This window comes from Equus caballus, chromosome 3, assembly GCF_041296265.1.
Source record: "Equus caballus isolate H_3958 breed thoroughbred chromosome 3, TB-T2T, whole genome shotgun sequence".
In the NCBI taxonomy this organism is placed as follows: domain Eukaryota; kingdom Metazoa; phylum Chordata; class Mammalia; order Perissodactyla; family Equidae; genus Equus; species Equus caballus.
The window spans coordinates 82281222-82302527 of NC_091686.1; the positions used below are offsets into that span (position 1 = coordinate 82281222).

The 21306-nt window shown below is 37.5% G+C and overlaps 3 protein-coding genes across 36 annotated transcripts in view; 2 read left to right on the top strand and 1 right to left on the bottom strand.

Annotated features, from left to right (window-relative positions):
- Positions 1-5383, top strand: part of PPAT (phosphoribosyl pyrophosphate amidotransferase) — a 34459-nt gene extending 29076 nt beyond the window's left edge. The window contains exons 10-12 of one of the 2 annotated variants that reach the window (NM_001105316.1): positions 1428-1548; positions 2902-3012; positions 3127-3236. In NM_001105316.1, coding sequence (NP_001098786.1) covers positions 1428-1548; positions 2902-3012; positions 3127-3212 — 318 coding nt within the window. In that variant the 3' untranslated portion in view covers positions 3213-3236. Of the gene's footprint in view, positions 1-1427; positions 1549-2901 lie in introns of both variants that reach the window. The other variant, XM_005608577.4, reaches the window with a different exon arrangement.
- Positions 1624-21306, bottom strand: part of CRACD (capping protein inhibiting regulator of actin dynamics) — a 308131-nt gene continuing 288448 nt past the window's right edge. Inside the window, exons 11-12 of one of the 3 annotated variants that reach the window (XR_011437568.1) lie at positions 2200-2895; positions 1624-1931 (exon numbers count right to left, since the gene is read on the bottom strand). The gene's annotated coding sequence lies outside the window, so the exon portion shown is untranslated. Of the gene's footprint in view, positions 2896-21306 lie in introns of all 3 variants that reach the window. The other 2 variants (XR_011437570.1, XR_011437569.1) reach the window with 2 other exon arrangements.
- The window catches only part of AASDH (aminoadipate-semialdehyde dehydrogenase), a 33084-nt gene continuing 23187 nt past the window's right edge, over positions 11410-21306 (top strand). For 3 of the 31 annotated variants that reach the window (XM_005608749.4, XM_070263768.1, XM_070263777.1), the window contains exons 1-4: positions 11415-11649; positions 14401-14675; positions 16143-16263; positions 19073-19392. In XM_005608749.4, coding sequence (XP_005608806.1) covers positions 14446-14675; positions 16143-16263; positions 19073-19392 — 671 coding nt within the window. In that variant the 5' untranslated portion in view covers positions 11415-11649; positions 14401-14445. Of the gene's footprint in view, positions 11707-12145; positions 12328-13034; positions 13200-14400; positions 14676-16142; positions 16264-19072; positions 19393-21306 lie in introns of those variants that run through there. The other 28 variants (XM_070263785.1, XM_070263790.1, XM_070263780.1 and 25 more) reach the window with 22 other exon arrangements.

Below are 21306 nucleotides of genomic sequence, written 5' to 3' on the forward strand. Positions count from 1 at the left end.
TCCTAAAGCACCAATAATTAACAATATGATACAGGCATAAAAATTGCAATTCAGTATGAAATGAATGAAAATAGTTCAATATAATAAATTGACATTTTTCAAACCAAGTTGGTTTAGGAATAACTGCAGCAACTTGGAAAACATGTAATAGCCACTTTTAAACTACCTACTGAATTTAGTCCGTAATAGTTTAAAAAGTTCAATTTAAAAACTTAAAATTTTTATAAAATTAATTTTAAAAACACAAAATAGAATACTTTTTAAATTTGTAAAGTATTTATTACTTTCTCTTTTTGAAGGTATGGAACCAATCCTGATGTAATAAATATGACACATTAGGTTATATTCTTAAATCTCAAAGCTTACTCTAACTCTAAATATTTCAGTAATTCAGATTACAGAAGTGAGATGTAATTTGCAACTAATAGTTGAGCGGATTTAAAAAGAAAATTGTAGGAGAAAGTGGTATGGAAAGCAGTATGACTATTTAAAAAATTCAAAAATAATTATGATTGTGATTTTCTAGGCTTTTTTATGACTGTGATTATCATTATAGTCTCTTTGGAATTCTGTGAAAATAATGTAATAAAAACAGAGATGTAAAGTTACATTCAACATCTATTACAATAGTAAAAAGAACAGACAAAAACAAACGAAAGAAATGGAGATGGTTTATATATCTACCAATAGGACACAGTGTAGTACCTTGATACATCAGTACGATGCAATGTGATTCTGCCATTAAAAGCTATAGTTATGAAGACTGGGAAAATCTTTGCTAGTATAAGAAAAGTAAAAAGTAAATGTAGACATGTATTATAGCCCTGTAAATGTACCTTGACAAAAGGTGGAAAATAATAATAGAGAAAAATAGCTCTTTATAGCAGTAAGATTTTTGTTATATCATGGTAGATCATAGTTTTCTTTTTAAAAGGGTAAAATAAGAGGTAGGCAAAAGTGCCACTCAAGTGTTAGAAGAGAAAATGAAGGTGGTCCTAGGAATATAAGTCATTAAATAAGAAATAAGACATCAGAAGAAAGTTCCTCATTCATAAATGACAGAAGGAAACAATGGGCAGCTTTGTAAAAGGAACTCTTTACAACTGGCTGACATTTTGAAATTCTTGTCCAGGATACTTTGGAGACTAGAGCAGGCTGCTCAAGTAGGATTCTTGGTAATGAATTAATTCTAAAAGTATTTCTGACTCAACACTGGAGTTATATATGTACACCACATGATTTTCCAGGACTCTTTTTCACCTATTATTCAATGAAAGAAATTTTGTAGTTTGCTTTATTACCCATATGTTCTTATTAAATATTCTGTAAAACAATTTTATGTTGCATTTGTCTGTGTCAGAATGTAACAAAATTATTCATACAGTGAATGTCAAAATAATGAATGTGTGAAATGATTTCTTTCCAAGGTACACATTCGAGTAGCTTCACCGCCAATTAGGTATCCGTGCTTCATGGGAATAAACATACCAACAAAAGAAGAGCTTATTGCCAATAAACCAGAATTTGAGCATCTTGCAGAATATCTAGGTAGGTATTAAAATTTCTATAAACTTTATCTTTGTTTATTAATAGAGAAAATCCAAAGCTTCTCAGTCTTTACACTTTCAATAATTGTAAAGAAATTTTTATTTTATTTATTTTAATAAAAAATAGTGTTCAGTGTTTCTTAAAAGTAGATGTTATAGGGGCCGGCCGGGGATGCAGCGGTTAAAATTCGCACTTTCCACTTCGGCGGCCCAGGGTTCGCCAGTTTGGATCCCGGGTGCAGACATGGTACCGCTCATCAAGCCATGCTGTAGCAGGTGTCCCACATATAAAGTAAAGGAAGATGGGCATGGATGTTAGCTCAGGACCTGTCTTTCTCAGCAAAAAGAGGAGGATTGGTAGCAGTTAGCTCAGGGCTAATCTTCCTGAAAAAAAAAAAAAAGTAGATGTTATAATATGTTGAGCAGATATTGAACACTATTCTGAATAGTGAGAGTGCCTAGTGTGTATAGACACCACAGTAAGGGCTGTTGTTGGAGAGCTAGGCCAAGGTGAGATCAGAGGAAAAGAAAGGCTTTCCAGGTCTCCCAAAGGTCGAATCCCAAGAAAAACAAAGACAATTTTACCACAGATTCTAATAGAATAATTTAGATGTGGATAAAAATCAAAAAGTAAAAAGCTTATGCAGCTTACCTTTAATAATGAGGTCAAGAGACTTGGAGATCTAGCTTATCCTGGATAAGACATTTGCCTTTCGAATTCTGGTGAGGTATAAACTATTTAAATATCACGTAAATGTCCAGCCAGTGTGCCTTGCTACCTCCACACTGGTTGTTTATGGCTCGTGTTTCTTTTGACTGGTCCTGCCAGTGGCTTACCACTTAAAATAATTTGAATATCACCCAATTGATATCATATTTTGGGCACTTACTCTTTGCCGGGAATATATCTGTATTATTGTAGTAACATCACAAAAACTCTACAATTAGGCAGTGCTTCCCTTGTCTTACAGATGAAAACATAGACTTAGGAAAAGTAAGTGACCTTGAGCTTAAATTTGAACCCAGATCTTCCTGACTTCAAAATTTATTTTCTTAATCAAGAAAATTACTCCTGAAGCCTTCTGAATTCATCCTCGACTTGAAGCCTCCCCTGCTATTTTAAATTGTTATCCCTTAAATCCCAATTTAAAATTTAAAAAAATAATAAAGGTCCTGAGTTTTATTGATTTGGCCCCCTCCATGCCTTTTTTTATTTTTGAGAGAGAGAGAGGCTAAAGAAGAAATTTTTATCCTGGCTTGAGTTTTGTGTCTGTAACGATGCTCTCTTGAAGCAGTTCTTCGTTTCTCAAGGGCGGCTCATGATCTTTTTCCTTTTCCCTCTTTCTCCCTGTAGGAGCAAACAGTGTTGTGTATCTGTCAGTAGAAGGACTGGTTTCATCTGTACGAGAAGGGATAAAACTTAAAAAAAAGAAAGAGAAAAAGCAAGATATTATAATTCAAGAAAATGGGAACGGTCATTATACAAACCAAGATAGTATGATTCAAGCAAATGGGAATGGTCTGGAATGTTTTGAAAAGAACGGTCATTGTACAAAGCAGGATAATATAATTCAAGAAAATGGGAATGGTCTGGAATGTTTTGAAAAGAACGGTCATTGTACAGCTTGTCTCACTGGGAAATACCCTGTGGAAATGGAATGGTAGCCATTAGGGGCAGATTTGATATTTCAAGGTAGAAAGTTGGTAGAGAAGTTGTAGTGGTTACACCTTATCCATTTACTGTTATGCACTTGATACAATGTAAAATGCCACGTGCTTATGTTTACTTTTATAAGTTTAAGATTTTTTTCTGGAAAGGGTAGCAAAGTGCTATGCTTTCTTTAATAATCTTAGATAATTTTGGTATTCTCTAGGAACTTGGATGATCCTTTCAGTTTTATTTAGCAGTTTAGTACTTTGAGGCTACCAGTTATGAGGTTGTATACATTTAATTTGAGATCATCAACAGTAATGTAAAGAATATGTAAATTTCTGTTTTAGAAGGGATTGCTAGGTACTTAGGGAAAATTCTTAGAGAATTTTGTGGAATGTCTCTTGAGTTACTGGAATTCAGTTATGGAATATTTTCATAATTGAACCTTGCTGATTGCATATGATACAATAATATTGGTATTCTTTTTTTACACAAGCATCAGCTAGTGTATCTTGTCATGGTGGCATTTCCCAGGTCCATGCTTTAAAGCATGTGCAAGAGGTTAGACTGAGATGGTGTGATGGAAATAGGACAGGTGAGTTAAATATAACATTTCATGCAAACCTTGAATCTGTTATACCCCAAAGGTGTCAACCTCTAGAGTTCTGATTGTAGTTATGACTTTGGCTTCCCTGTCTAACTTTAGACAAATCTTTAAAAAAAAAAAAAAACACAACCTTTTTGTGCCTCACTTTTCCCCACCTGTGCAATGGGGTAGTTATTTACGAAATTAAATAATTAATAGAAATGTGAATAAGTGTCATACTTTTTGTGGTTAAAGGCATCATTTCACCCCTCAATTTTAAGATAGTGCATGATTATTAGCTTTTGAAATGTTGGCCGTTAGTCTGCAATTGAGATTTCATTATGATGAAGGGAGACATACAGTTAGCAGTGCTTTGCCACCTGACTTTGAGATGCCCTAAATTCTTATAAAAACGTGTCTTTGGAAAAAATTTTCCTACATTTGACTAGAAAGTATGATCCATACCACTTAGTGCCCATATAGTATAAGCCCAGCAAGTAACCTAGTACATTTGAAGTAAAAAGAAAAAGTCTTTAGATTCTAACAAACTTCTATCCTTCATTTGATTATATGCTTTTTTAATGAAGTGCTTGATCATTTGCAAGCATGTGTACACATATGTGTGCATATACATAAATATCATTGCAATTAAATGATCAAATAGAAACACTGTAGGGGCCAATTTTGTTTAAGGATCAAGGAAATCACTTTTTTCTACTTTGTTTTATTGGGATCTAATGAATTAGATTTTTTTGAAGTTTTTTCTTGTAACATCTGAGATTTAAAATTTTAAGATGACTTGCCCCCAGCCCGTTTATGTAAGATTTTTAAAACATAAGTGTTTTTGTGTTATTGTTACCATAATTTGATGTATATAGTATCCCAGTCCATTTAGAAACTTAATATTTATTAATAACTGAAATCTTTGGTCTTCATTTGGTATATCGTCTTGTGTGTTATGTTACAGCAGGCCAAGATAAAATCTTGAGACAGCTCTTTAAGCCCACATGCAGCAGGCAGCAGCAGGTCAGATAACCCTGTGGCAGTGACGCAAGCAAATTGGTGTTTGAATAAAGCCCTGTGTCCATTTGAGTGTATAGCCTCTTGTCTTAAATGTATTCCTCATAGCAGCATGGAGGAGGCAAGACCTATGGGTCAATTTTGAACTGGCCTTATTTACATTTGAGTTTTTAAAACAAGAGACTCAGGGAAAGTACTGAACCAAAATCTCTGATTTGACTTTGTGTTTTCCATAGGTATTATTTTGTTTTCCATAGTTTTTATTTTGTTTTATTGAGATACTTTTATAAAGGAAAATGGTATTGTGACAGTTTGGTAATTCTACAAATTTCCTACTGTTTCTCCATCATGGCCTTTTATTTCACAAGTTTCTGAAGTCTGAATTAAATTAAAATTTTCTACCAATTTAATTTCGAATGTTTAACTGCTTTAAATTCATATAAGTATTGTAAACTGCAGAGAAGACGAAAAATGTGTTTTCACAGGATCTATGTTGTGAACTAAAGTAAGCCTACTTTTTTGTGACTTCTTTGTGATGTGTTGGTGACAGATATTTGTAATAAGTATGTTTAAATACGTGTGTGTACTCTTTTTTTTTTTTAACAGTGACTTTTAGTTAGTGCCTTATGGTGAACAGCACAGTGACAGTCACATCCAGGCTCCATACTTGGCACCAGCTAGTCAGATCTTATTTCTCTGATCTAGGCGTTTCAGTAAATAGGCCATCTCTTATGAACCAGGCAAAATTGCTGGCTGAGTAGGAGGGACAAATAAAGTAATTAGAAATGCACTGCTAAGTAAGCACTACGATAGTGGCAAGATCCATGAAAACACTAGCGAGAATAGGGAGGGTGTCACAGAAGAGAAGGCTTAGATTCCAAAACTATGTGGGCATTGGAGGAGTACTTTTTAAAATAAAAATAAAGAAGGTAAATGAATAAACTGTAGTACATCCGGACAATGGAATATTACTCAGTCCTAAAAAGAAATGAGCTGTCAAACCTTAAAAAGACAGGGAGGGAACTTAAATGCTTATTACTAAGTGAAAGAAGCCAATCTGAAAAGCCTATATACTGTATAATTCCAATTATATGACATTCTGGAACAGGCAACACTATGGAGACCATAAAAAGATCAGTGGTTGCCAAGAATGAGCAGGGAGGGAGGGATGAAGAGGTGAAGCACAGAGAATTTTTAGGGCAGTCAAACTATTCTGCATGTTACTATAACGGTGAATACATGTCATTACACATTTGTCCAAACCCATAGAATATACAACAACCAGAGTGAACCCTAATGTAAACTGTAGATTTTGGGTAGTAATGAGGTTCATCATTTGTAACAAATGTACCCTCTGGGGGGATACTGACAGCGGGGAAAGTTATGTATATGTAGTGACAAGGGAGAGATGGGAACTCTGTGTCTTCTGCTCTGTTTTGCTGTGAACCTAAAACTGCTCTAAAAAATAGTCTGTTTAAAAATAAAGATACCAGAGTCCTACTTCTAAAAAACAGAAAATAATCAAAATACATGCACATACTTTAAAAGTTAGAAAACAAAGAGGTTACTGCCCTCTGCAATCCTCTCTAGTGCATCCACATTTAAATATTTTTTTCTGGTGTTAAATCTGTTTTAAATAATTAACTCATACTGCCTCTTACTGTATCAATTTTAGACATTATCTCTATTTCTTCTGCTCTGGAATCTAGCAAAGTCTGCTTTTAGGTAGACTTAATCCGTGCAATCATTACTACTATTGCCTCTCAAAATCTTGTGCCAGTGCTTCACTTGAATCTCTTAATACCTTCTTTCTTAGGGTTTCAAGTAAAGCCTAGTCAGCTCCTCTAAGGAAAATTGTCCTCATGTTTCTTGAGGTAAAATTAAAATCTAGGCCTCTCAGAAAAAGCTGCATCCTCCTTAGAAAGACATTTTAGAGTAAACTGCAGTATGCAATGTAAAATTATGCTTTTGTATGCAGAAATCGTCTTCTCATGTAGCTGAGTTGTTCTTGGACAGTAGGAACCAATGCTTTTAAACCTTTTTGGAATTTCTTCCGGGATCTACCATAATACTGAACTCCCTGCACTGTGACAAAATGGAATATGATCGCACAAAGGAGACCCAAGGGGGTCCTTGTACTCTTCCTCAATCATTGAATTTGCTTCATTGGAAATTGCTTGTTTGGGGGCCGGCCCCATGGCTAAGTGGTTAAGTTCACATGCTCTGCTTCGGCAGCCCAGGGTTACACCAATTCAGATCCTGGGTGTGGACCTAGCACTGCTCAACAAGCCATGCTGAGGCGGTATCCCACATGCCACAACTAGAATATAAAAATAGGTACTGGGGGGCTTTGAGGAGAAAAAGAAGAAGAAAAGAAAATATTGGCAGCAGATGTTAGCTTAGGTGCCAATCTTTAAGGAAAAAAAGGAAAGAAAATTGCTTATTTGGCTTCACTGGATATGTTAGGCAATGATGGTAATTTTATGTGTGAACTTGGCTAGGCTCTGGTGTCCAGTTTGTTCAAACAGCAGTCTAGATGTTGCTGTGAAGATATTTTTTAGATGTGATTAACGTTCAAATCAGTAGATTTTGGGTAAAGCAGATTACCCTTCATAGTGTGGGTGGGCCTCATCCAGTCAGTTGAAGGCTTTACGAACAAAGACTGGTTTCCTGAAGAAGATAGAATGCTCATGACTGCACCATAGAAACCCTGCCAGAGTTTCTAGCCTGCTGCCCTGTAGAATTAAAACTAAAAACTGCAACATCACCTCTTAACTTGATTTTCTAGCCTGCTGGTTTACCCTAGATTTCACACTTGCCAGCCTCCACAATTGTGTGAGCCAATTTCTTAAAATCTATTTATCCTATTGCTTCTGCTTCTCTAGAAAACTCTAATACAATAAGGTCACTATCTTGCAAACAGCCTGGCTTCCTTCATCCCTCCATTCTTTCATAGTCACCTGACAAAAATGCCAAGCCTGGAGCTGGCCTGGTGGTGCAGTGATTAAGTTCACACATTCTGCTTCAGTGGCCTGGGGTTCACCAGTTCGGATCCCACGTGCGGACATACGTATGCACCGCTTGGCAAGCCATGCTGTGGCAGGCATCCCACATAAAGTAGAGGAAGATGGGCACAGATGTTAGCTCAGGGCCAGTCTCCTCAGCAAAAAAACAGGCAGATTGGCAGCAGATGTTAGCTGAGGGCTAATCTTCCTCAAAAAAATGCCAAGCCTGAATGAACCCAACCACCAGTTTTCTGCCCTCAACTGGGCAGCTGAACACTGTTAGAGTAAATCACACAACACACCATTATCCCAATTGTGATTATGTTCTACAGTGCTACAGAGCACATAACAGGGACCTAACCTTGTTTTGGGGTAGGGTCAAGGGTTTTCAAAATTCTTTTTGAAAGAAACAATGACATTCACGACTGAGATGAGTTGGGAATTTGGTGAAGAGAAGCAGTAAAATGAGAATGTACCAATAAATGTGCAAAGGATCAGCAAGGTACTGGGGTAGGCATTTGATATTTGCCAGGAATTGGAACAATGTAGTTGATGGAGTAAAAGGATAGTTGGGGAAACAGGTGCACAAGACATGAATCCCTACTGTCAAGGTACTTACTGTTTAATATAAGAAGTCAGACTTGGAAATAGAGCAGCTGTTAGAGGTCCTATGAGAAGTATATCAGTCACCATTTGAGAAGGATCTAGCCTTGTACCCTACTTAAAAGCTAATAATTAGCCTGTTACTGTTTCCTGGCAGGGGACATGAGATACCTGGGTCAAAGACAGAACTTTATTACTTGTGGCAAAAGCAGTAGCCAGAGCTTCATGTCTGTCAGTTCCCCATGCCTCCCAAGTCCCACTCGGGTGACTGAGGTGGACATAGATGGATGTCTGCACACACAGTGGGTTGCCTTACAAGAAAAGAATACTAAGTTTGGGGGGTTCACTACTTTTATACTAAGTGGAAGCAAGCCTGTCCTTGGGGAAGACATCACCTCAGCTCTGAAGATTGATCACCCCAAACAACCCAGAAAAATGACCTGGATAAAGGGAAGTCAGTACCTTGCACTCTATACCCAGCAAGAATTTGCAGGGACATTCAGCCCATGGCACATTGCCCCTCCCAACAGTAGCCTGGGCTCATAGGATGGAGGTTAAAGGATGGGTAAATTCTCAGGCAAGGCTTAAAGAAATACACTGAGAAGGTGATGTTTAAGCTATTTTTACAAGAGGAGTAAATGTTAATCAGGCATGGGGAGAGAAAGTGTATTTCAGCTGAGACCCAGCCAAAGCACAGGTGTGGAAACTTGATAAGGGCTTGGTATGCTCAGAAGACTCGCTGGGGTCTCATTATAGCTGGAGATTACAGCCTCAGGTGTGAGGATGTGGAGCATGGTGGTGTGGGAGCAGTGGCCAACTGTGAGATCAGGCTAGAAAGATAATGAACCATCTTGTTTGCCTTGCTAAAGAGTCTGAATGTCATCGTGCAAGCAATGGGGGATGACTGAAGCTTCTTAATGAGGAGATTGCCATGACTGACCCGGTGTATGTTTTAGAATGATCACTCTAGATTACTGGGTAAAAAATGGTGTCTTGAACATAGTCTTCTACGTTTGCTTCCTCTTAGGACGCCCTGAAAATGACAGTAAAGGGATTTTTAAAGAGTCATAAACTCTCAAGGAGAGAGGAAAAGAGATAAACAAAATTCTGAAATCAAAACCAAAGGGCTCAGATGATTGGAAAAGCTAAATTCTAAACCAGCAGTGAGCAAAGCCAGTAAGCAATCCTATTTACATTTCAGAATGCCCTAAACAACTCAGAAACTGGCTTCTGGAAGTAGGGGTGAAGAGGGTAACTAAAAGGATTGGAAGTTCATTTAGGAATGAGTTATATCCTTATGCCACCATCCATCACCCCCACAGCCTAATTCTAAAGGCCATTTTATTGTTCAGGAGACAGTAAAACAGAAGTTCTTTATATTGGAGGACATCAGGCACTTGAAACAGGAGAATTAAGTGAACCATTTTATCCTGAATTCTGAGACCCCCCTCCCTTGCCCCTTGCAGCCCTCCTTTTCTCTCACTTGACTTTCAACAAACTTGTCCCACAGAGTCAGAGCTTCTAATCAGCTTTTAAATGCCCCACTTTTAAATACGAGCAGATAATTAAGGATTACCAGACACCCAAGGAAGACTCTAAGGTGAAAGTCCAAAACCAACAGAAGAAAAAAAGAGACTGCAGGGGACAAAAAGTTCTAAAAAAAAACTATTGTTAATGTCAGAATTGAAAGATGATACTGCAAAATATTGTAAAAAAAAAAAAAATGACATTGATGCGGACATCAGTCAGGCAGCAATTCCCAGTCTTGGAGCCAAGCAAGACTGGAACGGCTTTACGGAAAAGCTAAAAAGGCATGAAGTAACGTAGCAGTAGTTGAGATGAAGATGGTAGCATTTTAAAAATGCAGACTGGGGGAAAAATGCAGATTGTAGGTCCCTCAATAGAAAACTAATTCAGAACCTCTGGGAGTGGGGGTCCAGGAGTCTGGAATCTGTGTTTTTTAACATCACCACAGGCAATTCTGATGTAGCTGGCTGGTGGGCACTGGTCTGGAGATTGGTGACTGGAGGACATAGGGTGTAACTGGATATAAGAGGATAAAAAAGAGGGGGGGAAAATCTAGGGGTTTTTTTATGGCTGCTAAGTGGATGATGGTGTCGTTCCCAAATATAGAAACAAAGATAAGATACACGTTTCTGACCCGCCCCCAGACCTGTGGTACATCCTGGTGAAAGTCTCATGGGCAAGTGCAGGTATCTCTTACTTGGATTACTGCTAGTTTCTTGCCACCAACATCTAAGGACACAAGAGCATCCTATGCCTTTTCATGTATCCTTGCCAAATGGTGGGCTGCCTTCTCAGTCCTTTCCCTAGCCAAAGGAGAAAACAAAACCCTGATCATTTCCTCTCTGTTACCGCAGAGTAGCTTAATCACTACACATTACTGCCCTTGACGCTTTTAATAATTAACTTACACGTCTCCAACTGTAACAACTCCCTTGGAAACAGATTTTTATTCAAGAGTATAGCTTACGTAACTCTCTCCCCCTCAGACCTGCTTTATTTTCTTCATACCGCCTATTGAAAGCTGAAAATTTCTTATTGTTTAAATACGCCTTCCAATTAAAATGTCAGCCTGCTGATGACAGGGTGTTTGCAAGCCTCACCGCTGGAGTCACAGCCCCCCGCAGCCTAGGGCAGGTTCTCAGAAAATGCCGAATGGATGCAGTCTAGTCACTCGCATTTCACAAACATTTCATCTTTCTTCACATTAACCCTCGGCGATGTCTTTATCCTCACTTTGTGAACTAGGAGACCGCGGCTCAGAATTAAAGTATCTTGCCCAGAGTTTCTTGACAAGTATGGAAGAGTACGACTCCAAGCCAGTCAGCTCTAAAATCCTTGCAAAACCTGACCAGAAGCCAACGCGACCAGAGCGGGCGTCTGAGCCGAGCGCCGTCAGTGAAGACGACCAGCTCTTCTCCTAGGTCTGCTCCGCAGTTTAGGAAGGGGCGGGGTCGCGCGACGCTGCGTGCCCCAGGTCGCGGGGTGCTGACGTCAGCGAGGCGACGCGGAGGATTCACAGGAGAGCCCGTCCCATTCAGATGCTAGTGAGCTGCGCGGCGGCGTGGCTTTTCGGCTTGTGTGGAATTGCTTCTGCGCTGTGTGGGGAGAGGGGTCGGGGTTGGGCTGTCGGGACAAGGTCCCGATGGGCTCAGACCTGCCCCTCACCCCTAGGCCGTCTGAGTGAGTCTCGGCAGGCGGCAGTGTCTGGTAGGAGTTGTATGAGGGAGGCGAAGTACGATGAGACCTGGGCCTGGCTGTACGCAGGTTTGCTCAGCTTGAGGGCCACCATCTGGCCTCGGATTTGAGCCTGTCGTGTCTGGCGGGCCGGTGTGGTGCGAACTCTAAACCTGACCTGTGTATTTCTCCTGAGTCGTCCTGCCTTAGCCCCTCTGGAAATAAGCCTGCCCCGCCAAAGAATATTTCGGAAGCTATAAAGTGCATTGTTATTAAACGTAGTCGCATAACGTAACTTAAGAAGCCAGTGGATTCGGAAAAATAAAGTTGCTAGATTGTCTGTCTTTAAAATAACCAATAGCCTAGGGAGAGTCCCCAAAGCAGAATTTGTTGACACTCTTAAGACCTCCGATGACTAAGTAGCAGCCTCCACGGTTGTAAAAGAAAGTAGCAAATATCTTAAGACTTAATGATCTCATTACGTATAAAATCTGTTTGTCAGATTTTTTTTTTTTTTTTACCTTATAAGGTTCTAGAAATGTTTGGGCTTCCAATAAGTATAGTATTCTCTTGGAGAAAGTGTATTTATGATTCAGTTAATGAAAATGAAAACCTTGGACAAGAATAGATTTTTGCCTTAATTCTCTCTAACAACCACTGGAAAATTGGCAAAAGCAGAAAAACACCTTAATTGTTGTATAGATATGTGTGGTGAGTGTTGTAATTTGTCGTAAAAGTGGCATTTTCTTTTTTAAGAATTCATTTTACAATCGCCCCTTACTTTGATGTCAAGTAATTTTAGAGTATAATCTATTGATCAAATTTTCCACACCTCCATTACATGTTTTTGTATTAAAAAGCGTTTTTTGCACATAGACTATAGATTCTTGTTAAAATGCCTTAGTGGGGGGGGGGGGGGGTGGGGGGGGGGGCTGGGTGCAGAGCGCCTGGAGGCCTAGTGGTTATGTTCAGGCGCTTTGTGGTGCAGGGGGTGGTCTGGATCCCTGAGCACAGGCCTACACACTGTTCACAAACCATGGTGTGGCTGTGTCCCACATACAAAAAATAGAGGAAGATTGGCACAGATGTTGGCTCAGGGCCAATCTTCCTCACCCAAAAAGATAAATAGAATGGCTTAGTATAATACATTCTATAGTGTAGGCAATTTGTTATTCATATGTGGGAGAGGGTAGTGGAAGTTACCCTTCTGCGCTAATTGTATTTTGCAACATAACTCATTCCCCATAACTTTAGTGCATGCTATGGGAAGTCCTCCTTATATAAGGATCATTTGTGTGTATGAGGAAAGCTTAAAAATTTTATCTTGTGCATCACAAAAAGCTAGTATTTATAGAAATGCTTACTAAAAATAGATATTGTAAGTACTAAAGTTATATATATATATTTATTTTTTTGAGGAAGATTAGCCCTGAGCTAACATCTGCTGCCCATCCTCTTTTTGCTGAGGAAGACTGGCCCTGAGCTAACATCCATGCCCATTTTCCTCTACTTTATACATGGGACGCCTACCACAGTGTGGCTTTTGCCAAGCGGTGGCATGTCTGCATCCGGGATCCGAACCGGTGAGCCCGAGGCCACCAAAGCGGAATGTGCGAACTTAACCGCTGCACCACCAGGCCGGCCCCTAAAGTTATATTTTTAAACTTTAGAAATCGTAGCATTTCCAAACCTTATGGGTCTCAGCAGTTATTGGTTCATTTTGCTCTCTTCAAGGATGGGTTATTTTCTCTGATATTAATTAAATGACATGGATGAAAATGTTTTATTTTTAATCAGTAGGGAAATCAGTTCAAATAAGTATGAACAAACAAAAACTTGAATAATTAAAATAGGCTCCTTGATAAGTCTTATTTGCTTTGAAATCTGGAAATAGGTTTCATGGGGGGGGGGGGGAATCACATTTACCTTCAAAAAATACTAGCCGATGTGAGGGTTTTTTAAATCAGTGATCCCTAAAGTTTCTTTGATGAAATACTGTTTCAAATCTTTTTTTGTATAATCTGCATTAAGAAGCCCAGAGAACTTTGTATTGATACAATGATTTATTGAGTTGTAATACTATGTTGAGTCTAAATTTAAATGAATTTATTGGGAATTTAAAAATCAAATTAGAGCATGAAGAACCTACTTCTTCACAATTATAAAAGTGACTAGATGTGACCTCTGTAAAGTATTATAGTAAATAGTAATTAGCACAGTTTATGTATAGTGGACTAAAACTGGATTGTAGGTAGAGTTTTTTTCTTTTTTTCTTTCAAGGATTGGTTTTGCTTTCACCTAAATTCAGTTCCTAAAAGCAGACTTTATTTGCATTAGTCTTTTCAAAGTCACCGTACAGGATTTTAACCACTTTATTTTAATCAATCTGTAACAATAACTGAAGAAAAATGAAAAAATTAAGCATGTGGTGCTTTGAATTTGGTTTTATTGGTTAATTTTTTTATATGCTTTTTTTTACATTGTGATCAGTTGAGAGGGAATTCTACATTTCTACCAGTTTCATCCTCATCTATGTATACCACTCCCTTCCCACATTTTCTTCTAGCTCTGACCCAGTGTTAAGTTGATTCTATCAGATTAATTTTCAACCTCATTCTTCTCAGCAAAGTTACTGTGGACAATTTATAAGTTCAGAGATTCTTTAGTTATGTGTCTTTGATATAGTTATTTTTGTGAGGAGTAATAGAATAGAAGTTTCTCTCTCTCTCTCTCCCCCAACCAACCTTCCTGAAACTCCGTGTCCCCCTAACATTCTGTATGTAGGTTGAGTTCTCTGCTACCAATGATGTTTAGATAAACTTCAGTGAAATGACTCTTCAGGAATTGGTACATCAGGCTGCCTCCCTTTATTCGGATAAAATAGCTGTATGTTTTGATGAATGTAACAACCAGCCTCCAGTTTATTACACCTACAAGACTGTGATTAATGCTGCTTCAGAATTATCGAATTTTCTGCTATTACACTGTGACTTTCAAGGAATTCGGGCAATTGGTCTCTACTGCCATCCTGGGATAAACTTACCCTCTTGGATTTTAGGGTAATATTTTTTAGAACTAAAAATTTGATATTACTGTAACCTAATCTGTAATTCTTTAATGCATAGAATATATTGCAAGTTACTGTTCTATTTGCTATTGGATTTTTCTATATTGTATGGTCCATTCTAGATAGACTAAAGGAGTTCATATTTACCCTAGGATTATTTTTAATCGTTTAAATTAGTTAATCTGATCTTATTTCAGAGAGACTAGAAGTATTTACTGATAGTAGAACATTTAAATATCTCCAAAATATAAAGGCTTCATTTGCCAGAGGAAAACAGTCATTAAATATGTAGTTAGATCAAAGAAAACAAGTATTTCAGAAATAACATGACTGTTTTTTCCCCAAGACTGAAATTTTAGGTACTTACGTATTCAGTAAGTGAATGAATGAATAAATGAGAATTTTGGATGATGGTCCATAAAAATTGAGATATGAATTGAGGAAGACACTAATTCAAACAAATATTTGCAAATGTTCAATCTTTTTTTTTTTTTTTTTTTGAGGAAGATTAGCCTTGAGCTAACTACTGCCAGTCCTGCTCTTTTTGCTGAGGAAGACTGGCCCTGAGCTAACATCGTGCTCATCTTCCTCTACATTATATGTGGGACACCTACCACAACATGGTGAACCCTGGGCTGCGAGAAGCAGAACGTGCGAACTTAACCACTGCACCACTGGGCCGGCCCCTGTTCAATCATTTAAGTTCTAGAATATTATCCTCATACAGTGGTTTCTCTACTTGGGTTCTGCAGCAAAGAAAAGCTGTTAAAGAAATAGAGAAGTTGATATTCATCCCATAATATGTGTCTTAGTAGATTAATTATATAAATGTGAAGCAAAAAAAGTTTAAAAATTTACTTTCATTCAATCGTTGACAACAATTTATTGAGAATTTACCATGTACAAATATCTAGTGATCTCAAAGTGTACCTCAAAGTACTTGTAGTTAAAACGACTAACTGATCTTTGATCTTATTTTTACAGCTATTGCCACATACGAATCAATTTTAAAGCTTTTTTTTTCCCCTCTAAGGTATCCAGTTTTGGTGATATATAACTTTCATGTGCAGATTCTATTAATCTGCATACAAATAAGTTACATGAGGCTATTTTACCTAATTTTATGTTATCCTGCATAGACAGATGAAGAAATTAAACTCTGCTACCTGTTTGGTATTTTAGCAGTAGCCAATTAACCAAGTGTATTATACTGTAATGCATAAACTTTAAAAAAATCTTAGATTTCTCTATAATAAGTGATGAAAATTTTTTATAGTAAACACTCAGGATATTCAGTCTTAAGAGCAAGATAAAAATAACTATTTATAACCAAAGATGTGTCAACAAAAACATTGAGAATTTCTGATAAAATAGTGAAGTCCGTAGAGAAATAGAAATGCTTAAAGTAAGATTATTGTCAACAGATATTCTTTGCTCACTCTGTACTTTGTTTCTTTAGAATTCTCCAAGTCCCTGCTGCTTATGCTCCTATTGATCCAGATTCACCACCAGCGTTATCAATTCATTTTATGAAAAAATGTAATTTAAAGTATATCCTTGTTGAAAAACAGCAAATTAATGTAAGTGTGGGTATTTAAATTGTTCCATTTTATGTGGTACATTTACCTTTCAATTGAAGGGGTCCCATCTTTTCTTGATTTCTAAATTTACTAACTCAGCAGGATTTCTCAGTCTCGCACTGTTGGCATTTTGGGTTGAGTAATTGTTGTAAGGAGTGTCCTGTAGGTTATAGGATGTTTAACAACATCCCTGGCCTCCACCCAATAGATACCAGTAGCATCCCCCAGATATGACAATGGAAATTAGCTCCAGACATTGCTAATGGTGTCTCCTGGAGGCATCCTGCATCCCACACACTCCATTGAGGACTGCTACTCTATGGCATGGATATATCGTCTAGTCTCATAGTAATGCATTGTGCATTGTTTTGAATTTCTCTTTCCAAAGTTGTTCCTATACTGTACTTTAAACTTTTATTTTTGTGTATTTATGGCAATTTACAGTAGCTAACAACATTAAAAAGTTATAACCAAGCTTAGATTTTGAAAAAGAGATTGGCACTTAGATCAGACCTTTCTGGAAAACTAAATTTATTATTTTTTTAATTTGTAAGTGACTGCCAACCGTAGATCTAGCCAAGAAACACTGCTTTAGGGGCAAGAGTTGATATTATATTTTCAGCAAGATGCAGCCCATGTTTCATTAGTATTTCATTTTTTTGTTTATAAAATATTATTTTACCAAAGAGAAAGGGTGAACATTTTAGAAGGTATTTACCCATTTCCTATATGAAGCAGTTTATATTGGGGGTAACTTAAATGCATTCCGCCCGTGTGTGTGTATATGCATGCATCCATATCTGTATGTAGAGCAATAAGACATATCAAGAGCTTGAGATATGTGGAGGACTTCCTAAAGACTCATGTGTAAGGCTTCCAGAAAGAGACAACTAAAGTATTAATCTGGTATTAAATATTTTGTAAATACATATTTATCAGTGTCTGGCCAAAGTTTTCTCTTCTGCTTCTCAAATTGGTTATTTCTTTGTTGATAAGTAAACAAAACTAAAATGGGGATGTGACATTGATTTTCCTTAACAACCTTGGTGAAAGTTTTATAGAAGAGGTGGTTGGATGTGAGAATTAATTGTCAATATCAAGCCATTCTTTATAACTGCATATAGGAAGGAGTTGGGTACACAGCAAAATCTCATAGAAAGTACCTTGTTTCCCATTCTGTGACTTTGATGGTGGTGTAGTGTAAGTGTTCTTCCTTCACTTAACACAGAAGCAATCAGGAAGTGTTTGTTGAGCATCTACTGTATGCCCAGCATCCATTAGAGCAGTGGTTCTCAGCTAGGGATGATTTTGCCTCCCAGGAGACATTCAGCAATGTCTGGAGATATTCTTTATTGTTATGATAGAAATGGGGTGATACTGGCATCTACTGGGTAGATGCTGCTGAAAATCCTACAAGGCACAAGACAGCCCTCGACAAAAATTTATCTAGTCCAAAATGTCAGTAGTGTTGAGGTTGAGAAAACTTGCCCTAGAGACAGGGTGTTTAGGAGGGCATTGTTGTGTGAAAGAAGCCTAAGACATGATTCTTGCCCTCTAGTTGCTTTTATAGTTGGAGGAAAAAGGTTAATACTCGTGAACCTGTAAGATGTACATAGTGTGACATTGCCCTAAGCAAAGTAAATGTAACCTAGTAGAGAGAGGACAATTTTAATGGAGAAGGATGGGTTTGAGCTAGGTCTTAAGAATTGTAAGCCCTTAATTTTTTTTAACATTATAGGCCACTCCACAACCTACCCCAAATATACACATAACAAGCACAAATAGAAAACGTTAAGGCTCCTGAGTTGTGACATTTTTCTCTCATATTTATTGATTTCTTCAACATGAAAGCTTAAGTTATGTTTCATTACACTGCTTTTTATCAACCTATAAAGGTATATTCAAAGGAAGCTCACTTTCAGCATGTACAAACTGAATTCAGCATCTTTTCATCCAAACTTACTTCTGTATTAATCTAGCTCCATCCACGAAATACCTGAGCCAAAAATTCAGCAATCTTCTTAGACTTACTCCATATCCAGAAAGTTATCAAGCCTATTGATTTTTTGTTCATAGATGCTTTCTGTCCACTCCTGTTGCAATAGACTAGTTCAGGCCCACATAGCGTTATCTGATTTGTTGTAAAAGTTTCATTAAATGGCTCTCATTTATCAGAGGCTTACTTATCAGTCTTTCCTTGAGGAGTAAAGTCTAGTCTATGCTGTTGCCACCTTCAGTTGGGTCCTATCACTTACAGGTTTAGGTCTAAACTTCTTAGTGTTGAGTATACAAAATTGTTAAGGATTAGCATCTCATCTCCTATCAACAGCTCAGCTCACCTTCTCCCTCTCCCCCAATTCTGCAAATTACTGAAATGCTTAATGTTCTCTACAACACCAGCTTTGTCAGGTCAGATACTCGTTATTGGCTGTTTGCCTAAAGTACCCCTATTCTTTATTTGGAGAATTGGTACTTATAACACAAATATTACGTATGAAGAATCAGTCTCTGCCCTTCCAGGCAGAGTTCAGCCTCCTCTGTTTCCCTTAACATTTCAAACATATTTCATCATTGCATTTACCATGTTGCACTGCAGTTGTGTTTTTGTGTCTTTTTGTTTTTAAGGTGAGTTTGAAAATAAGCTTTATTCTTGGCGAGGTTTCTTATCTTTTTATCCCTGGATATATAGCAAGTACTCAAGAAAAAGCCATGTTGAATGAGTAAATGAATATTTCATATTATTTGTATGTAAAAAAAGAATACCTTTTAACATATTCATATTGTAAACTTTGTTCCCCATCTAACATAGAAATTCAAATCTTCCTATGAAACGTTATTGAACTATGATACGTTTACAGTAGAACATAATGACATAGTACTCTTCAGACTTCACTGGAAAAATGTTGAGGTGAGCTTGATGCTAAATGAAAGAAAAGAGAAATATGAAAAAGAAAAAATGACAAACAGCACAAGTTCTGAGAACAGCAATGAAGAAAAGTCAGAAGAGCACATGGATGCGAGGCTAAAGCATTGCTTAGCTTATGTTCTCCATACATCAGGCACTACGGGGAAACCTAAGATTGTCAGAGTGCCTCATGCATGTATAGTGCCAAACATTCAGCATTTTCGGTAAGTTCTGTCCTAAGAATCCTTCTTCAGAACTTGTATTTTGAAAGGAAAAAATAATTTTAAAATATTTGTTCTTTATAACTCTTGTTCCTAAATTGATAGTCCTAAGTAATTGGGTCTCTTTTGTTTCAGCTATATCTGAACTTTAGTTCTCTGCAGACTAGAGCTTTACCTGTTTGAGTCAGAACTGGAGCCAAACAACAAACAAATGATATAGTTGGAAGCTTTGCTTCTTAATTATTAATAAGAAGGGAGGAAGCACATTCCTGGCAGAGGTATAGCAGAATTATGGAAGAAAGAAGGAGTTTGGCTTTCTAGAGTCCATTAGGACAGAGCTGAGGAAAGAGAGAGCAGGAGCCATGTGACCTGAGGGGACAGGAGCCTAGTATACCCTGTTGAAGAAGTTTGAACTTAATTCAATAGATGATGAAGAATGATTAAAAAAAGATTTGCATTTCATTAAGTTCACTCCTGTAGCATTGTTGAGTTTGAGTTTGGTTTTGCTGTTATGGTTGGGAGATGAGAAATCTCTATGAAGTTGAGATTCTCACCTTGTAAAGAAGGAAGGAAATAGAGGAGGAAGGGAACCAGAGGGGAATAGTCTTAGGAAATCAGAGGAAACAAATAGAAACAGAAACCCCAAGAGACAAATACATAATCTTATGTCATCGTAAGTTTTATGTAATTTAAAATTTTCTAGTAACCACATTTAAAAAAAGAAGTAAATGAAATTAATTTTAACATTATATCTTACTTAATTCAGTATATATAAAATCTTTCAATATGTAATCAATATAAAAATTATTAATGGGGCTGGCCTGGTGGTACAGTAGTTAAGTTTGCACATTCTACTCTGGTGGCCCAGGGTTCGCCAGTTTGGATCCTGGGTGCAGACCTACGGACCGCTTATCAAGCCATGCTGTGGCAGGCATCCCACATATAAAGTAGAGGAAGATGGGCACAGATGTGAGCTCAGGGCCAGTCTTCCTCAGCAAAAAAGAGGAGGATTGGTGGCAGATGTTAGCTCAGGGCTAATCTTCCTCAAAAAAATAATTATTAGGTATTTTACCTTCTTTTTTTATGCTAATCATCTTCAAAATCTAGCACTTACACCATTTTGTACTTACACATATCAATGTGAATCAGCTACATTTTTAGTGCTCAATAGGCACATTCTACCGTATTGGACAGCACAGGTCTAGAAGAAGAGAATGGTTACATGCTGCAGAGAGAGGTGTCTGTTGTAATCGACAGTCTGGTCTTAAGTGACTTTACTTCTAAGTGCCCAGGGTTGAGGACAGATTACAGGCTGGAGACAAGGGAATGAGAGATAAGGAAAGGGAGATAACAAAAGTAAACTATTTTCTATAAACCAGTTTTAATAGAAAAGGAAGAATTCTGGGAGGGGATAAGTTTTTTATCTTTGTTTAAGATGGAAGAGGTTTATAAGTTGAGGGTAGAGAGTTGATAAAGAGGGTTGCTTTAAGAAATCAAGTAGTAGAAGTACAGTCATGCGCCCCATAATGATGTTTTGATCAAGGATGGACCACATATACAATGATGGCCCTTAAGATTAGTACCATATAGCCTAGGTGTGTAGTAGGCTACACCATCTAGGTTTGTGTAAGTGCACTCGATGATGTTAGCATAACAGTGCACTTCTCAGAATGTATCCCTGTCATTAAGTGATATATGACTCTAGTGATAGGAGTAAGATACTTTGAGATGGGAGGGGATGATATATAAAATACTGGGTAGAATACCTCTTCTTCAGAGAGCCTTAAGAAGATAAGAGGGATAATAAATTACATAAATTATTTTATTTTATTTTATTTATGTAATTATTTTATTACATAAATTATCTATGTAATAAGGAATGCTAGAGGAAGCTGATGGATTGTAATTTTAGCGTGA